The sequence below is a fragment of the Lycium barbarum genome, chromosome 6, assembly GCF_019175385.1.
Source record: "Lycium barbarum isolate Lr01 chromosome 6, ASM1917538v2, whole genome shotgun sequence".
Taxonomy (NCBI): Eukaryota; Viridiplantae; Streptophyta; class Magnoliopsida; order Solanales; family Solanaceae; genus Lycium; species Lycium barbarum.
In genome coordinates, this window is record NC_083342.1 from 22,124,146 (window position 1) to 22,129,025 (window position 4,880).

Sequence of the window (4,880 nt, forward strand, 5' to 3'; positions counted from 1 at the left end):
CACACGTGTCTTCGCCTGATTCTCCTAACTAATCAGTCCAGGTTTCCCCCATACAATTAGGGCATATTTATCATTTCAATATATTTAATCCATGTATTGTTAATACTTGTATATGTATTTTACGTTCTATCCGCAGAAAATACTAAGTAAATTCTCTAATATGTACGGGTATATTATTTATAGGAAGGGAGCAAAATTGCAACCAAACATGTACAAGAAGAGTTAAGCTGAATTTAACGAGGAATATAATTCAACCAAACAAGGTGTTACTTATGTGAAGTTTAATAAGGGTATAAACTCCCCCTTATATAGGCAACCAAACGACTCTTAAGGGAACAATGACTGTATGCTAAGTTGTCAAAGTATTAGTTCCGGTTATATGCATCGCACTCCTGGGCATGAGTAATTTAGAATGGATTAATCCATGTGGTTGGGATTCTATTAATTATTTCCTGATTGTGCTATGGTTTATTTTGATACTTAGTTCTGTTTATATAGTTTACTGGGTAATAAGAGTCCTTTTGACTTAGCTGATTTAACGTAGTTGATAAGCATTAACTGCTGATAAACTTTTCTAAGTGTTGAAGCTGACTTGATAAATAAGCAGTTTTGCATTTGGAGAAAGGTGTTAGAAACTTCACATGACTCTTTCAAAGTGTTGAATAAATACATACAACAATTATCATTTGAGAAAAATAAATAAGCTAGAAAATAAGATTATATTGATACAAATGCTTATACAGCAACTCGATTTATCAATCAAGCTATTATCTCATCTATCTTACACTCTCTATATTTGATATCAGCCTTGTTTGATCCTGCCTCATGGATTATGTCACAACATTCACATCTATCAATCTGAAAAAACATAGAAAAAAATAAAGTAAGTAAAAGTATAGAGGTCGAAGTAGAGATTTTCGAAATTTTCAGACAACAGGTTTCGTTTTGGGGAGATAACGGCAGTCATCGATGTTTGTTGACTTTAAATATTTAGTCGCTTTAGAAGAGGGAGAATGCAGTTTGGGTTTTTCCTAAAGACAGAAATATTACACTTCAATTGTCCTTAATTGCTAATAACACGTCCATTATGATATAATAGTCGAGTTTCAACATTAAGCTCATTCATAACGTTATTTACTTGAGTATCGATCTGTGAAGAAATTAAAGAAGGAAATTAGAAAAATGGAACAACTTAAAGAAATAGATACTTTTCTTTTTCCTCAACGTTATGTGCAAACCTTTGTATTATAGATTAGATAAAGAAATTAAACTACTCCAAAAGAAACTGAGACAATCCAAATACTCAGACAACTCTCTCGCATTATTTTAGAAGCGATAATTGACTTATGATTAAATTTTTTATAGGATCAAGAATTTACAACTTCGCCAATTTTTGTATCTCTACTATTTTATATATATGTATCTTTGCAGAACTGTTTTCTAAGTTCTTTTTCCAATAAATATGATTGCAATCATGTGTGCTGAGTATAATTGGATTTAGCTTATATGTATGATACTGTAAAGAACTTTTATACTTTCGATGTGGTTTAAACAGTTGTAGTAGGCAATTTTGTCTAATTTCCACGTTATTAATTACAGTTTTTATGTACTTAACCTGTAATTATCTTCTAAGTGACCTAATTAGTGACCTTTTTTTTCGTATTGTCAGTATACATAAGTTAAACTCATAGGGAAACTTATGGGCGATTATGGAAGCAGAAAACATTACCTCAATGCGTTTTGTTGCTGATGAGTAAACTTGAATTTCAGATATATACTCTGCAGAATAATTTCCAGCTTCCAAACAAGCTCCTATCCGTCTAGGCCATGCCCTCGTATACGTTGTAACAATTTCACCTCTTCGATTTTTCTCAACGGACTTGAAGAAAAATACATGAGGGGCTTCACATGGATGCCAAGAAGGACTTCTAACATCAAACATGTAATGTGGTGGCCTACGACTTCTTTGCCATGTTTTAAATGTTTCTATTGGATTTTGTAACCAACTCCTGGGCATAATTTTCTCATAAATATGAGCTGAGTAACCCCAAGAAACTGAAAATGTCCAATTTTTAGACCTGTGGTGGCATATGGTTTGTTGTAACATGCGTGATTGATCATATTTTGCAGCTTTTTGGATGTGGAAACCTGCTTGTGCACGATCCATAGAGGGAAATATTGGGTCAACCATATCATAATGGTGAAGGGACGCTAATAGAGACTTTGGATGATATGATAGAAAGCCAGATATGTCACCACGAAGATCAATCTGCAAGTAATAATAAATATATTATTTAAGGGAAAACAGAAAAGTACGCTCAAAGTAATTACTCTATTTGTTTCAATTTGTTTGGCTCGATTCAGTGTATGAGGATCAAACTAACTAAATATTCGGTGTGAATTCGGACATAAAATTTTTGACTTTTTTGAAAATAAAATTTATATATTTAAAAATTACATAAAAAGTAGTGTCCTCCCACCGTCCTAAAAAAATTGTCTTCCTTTCCTTCTTAGTCTGTCTCAAAAAGATTGACACTTTTTTTTAATTGATTAAAAAAATGAAATGATTTACAGTCACACAAATATCTAAAGCTTTTTTTGAACCACACATTTCAAAAATCTTCCTTTGAGTCTTAAACTTTGTGTCAAGTCAAATTAAGACAATCTTTTTGAAACGGAGAGAGTAAGTCACAATAATTAATAATTCAAAATATTTGGAAAGTATTCGCAAAAATCATGATAAATATAATTCTTTGAATTTTCAAATAGCAACTAAGACAAGAAACAGAGAATAATTGATAAGACTTTTCTCGTCCAATGCCCAATCATATGTTAATCAAAAAAGGCTGCACGTTACAGGAGATGAGCTGTACGGTGGATCAGTTCGAAAATTTTTATTACGTGCAAATAAGGTCAAACATATTCCATTTGTACATGAAAATTATATTATATTCTCTTTAACATAAGGGTAATTTCTCGTATGGTGACTTAAAATTAAATTTGCTTTAGGTTGCACATTCCAATCTCATGTCTGGCATTTTCTCATATGTTTTAAATCCTTTGGTTGAATTTGTTGTTCTGCGCCAACACTTAAGAGTGCAAAGAATAATTGCTCATTTCTTTGACCTTTTGATTCTTCTTTGTTTTGGGAGGCTAAGTAATAATTGACTTTACATAAACAAAAAGTTTAATTTTGTACAGTGATATAAAAAAAATTACACGATTTGTTTAAATTAATCACCTGAAAGTAGAGCGATTAAATCAAGCATATACCTGATGAATACCCTGAAGAGGAGAAAGATTGACTCCAAGGTCAGCTACACAAAGCATTGTAGTTCTATCAGAAGATTGCAAATGAGCATATCGCTTTAAGCAAGACATTACAGTATTTGCAAATGTTTTAGCCAAAGGATAACTCAACATAATTCCAGCACCACCAAAAGCTTGATTAAATGAGTACCAATAATTCGACAATATAAATTCCGAATGTCCTCCAAAATAATAGTACTTGTTATGATCATATTGTGCAAGAATATCAACCATATTTTCCACGAAAAATATCGAATCATCATCCCCCATAATTACCCATCTTACTCCTTCATGTGCCTCCCTAACAACTTCCATAATCCCATGAACCATTCTCATAACTCTTGCATCAACATGATTGGTTTCCTTAAGAAGTTTTGAGACATCATCGGATATTCTATAAGGAGGTGAATTTAAGGACCATGGGAGAAGATCATCACCTTTAGGAGGAACATCTAGAAAAAGATGTCCTTTTGTAATATTTGGTCTCCACCATGATTCAACATAGGCTTTTCTATTGTGCCATGCTTTTTCATTACCTAAAAGTCCAAAAACAAGGTGACTAATATTGGTTGGTGAAATAATTGATGATGTACTTGTTTGAGAAGAAGGAGGAGGAGGAGGAGAAGGAGAAGAAGGAGAGCTTGTGAATTGTAAAGAAGAAAAAAGATCGGAAGCTGGAAACTGATGCTCAGAGTCATTGAAAAGGAAAATGGTGCAACAGTATAGGACTAAACCACAAATTAGCACTGTTTTGCAAATGCTAAAGACGATGGATTTGTCAAGTTTAGACATGTCTGAGATATTTGGCTAGAGAAAAATGAGAACTGCCCAATGAAAACAAGTGAATAAAGCACATTTTCACTTTTTACAAGGTTTTAAGCAACACGTAACCCTCCCCTCCCCCCTCGCCCCTGCCCCCCGACCCCCCCCCCCCCCCCCCCCCCAAGCCCCACATGATTCGTGACATTGGCTTTCCACTAATTCTCTGACTAAAATTTTGTTGTATTTTTCCAAGACATGTTTGGACTTTCGAAAGCCAAACATAGTGAGAAATCGGTAAATACTCACTTTTTGGATCGCTAATTAAAATTTAGATAACATCACCAAAGCGGAGAAAATACAATAACAACGACAAGATATTCAGTGTAATTTCATAAAAGAATTTGGGGAAGCTATGCAAACCTTACTCCTATTTTAGGAGGTAGAGAGGTTTCCGATAGGCCTTCGGCTCAAAGAAAAACATTTTAAAGCAGTTCGGAAAAAGAAATAACTGAAGTTAAAAAGTCATGGCAAAATATTAAAGATAGCATGACAAAGCATTTTGAAAAAAGGGACAGTAACTATAGCAAAATAATGTGCTAATTGAAGTGCAAGAAACTATCGATAGTAACATAAATCAAAGAACAAGAAGCTACTAGAGTAATACTACGACTACTAGTAAGGAAGGATAGGTGAGATAACGCTCAACTATCTACTAGCCTTCTACTATTATATGTGTCCTTCATAGCCTCCTAGCTAAAATCATGTCCTCGGACAACATAATTGGTCTAACCACCACTCTGTAGAACTTG

The 4,880-nt window shown here is 33.6% G+C and overlaps 1 protein-coding gene across 1 annotated transcript; it reads right to left on the minus strand.

Annotated features, from left to right (window-relative positions):
* Positions 1-592: 592 nt before the first annotated feature.
* On the minus strand, positions 593-4,137 carry LOC132643599 (uncharacterized). The gene is made up of 3 exons (XM_060360067.1): positions 3,274-4,137; positions 1,730-2,269; positions 593-858 (listed from the first exon to the last, which is right to left on the minus strand). Exons 1-3 carry the CDS (start codon positions 4,099-4,101, stop codon positions 760-762), a joined length of 1,467 nt encoding a protein of 488 aa, XP_060216050.1. The 5' UTR covers positions 4,102-4,137; the 3' UTR covers positions 593-759.
* Between the last annotated feature and the right edge of the window lie 743 nt (positions 4,138-4,880).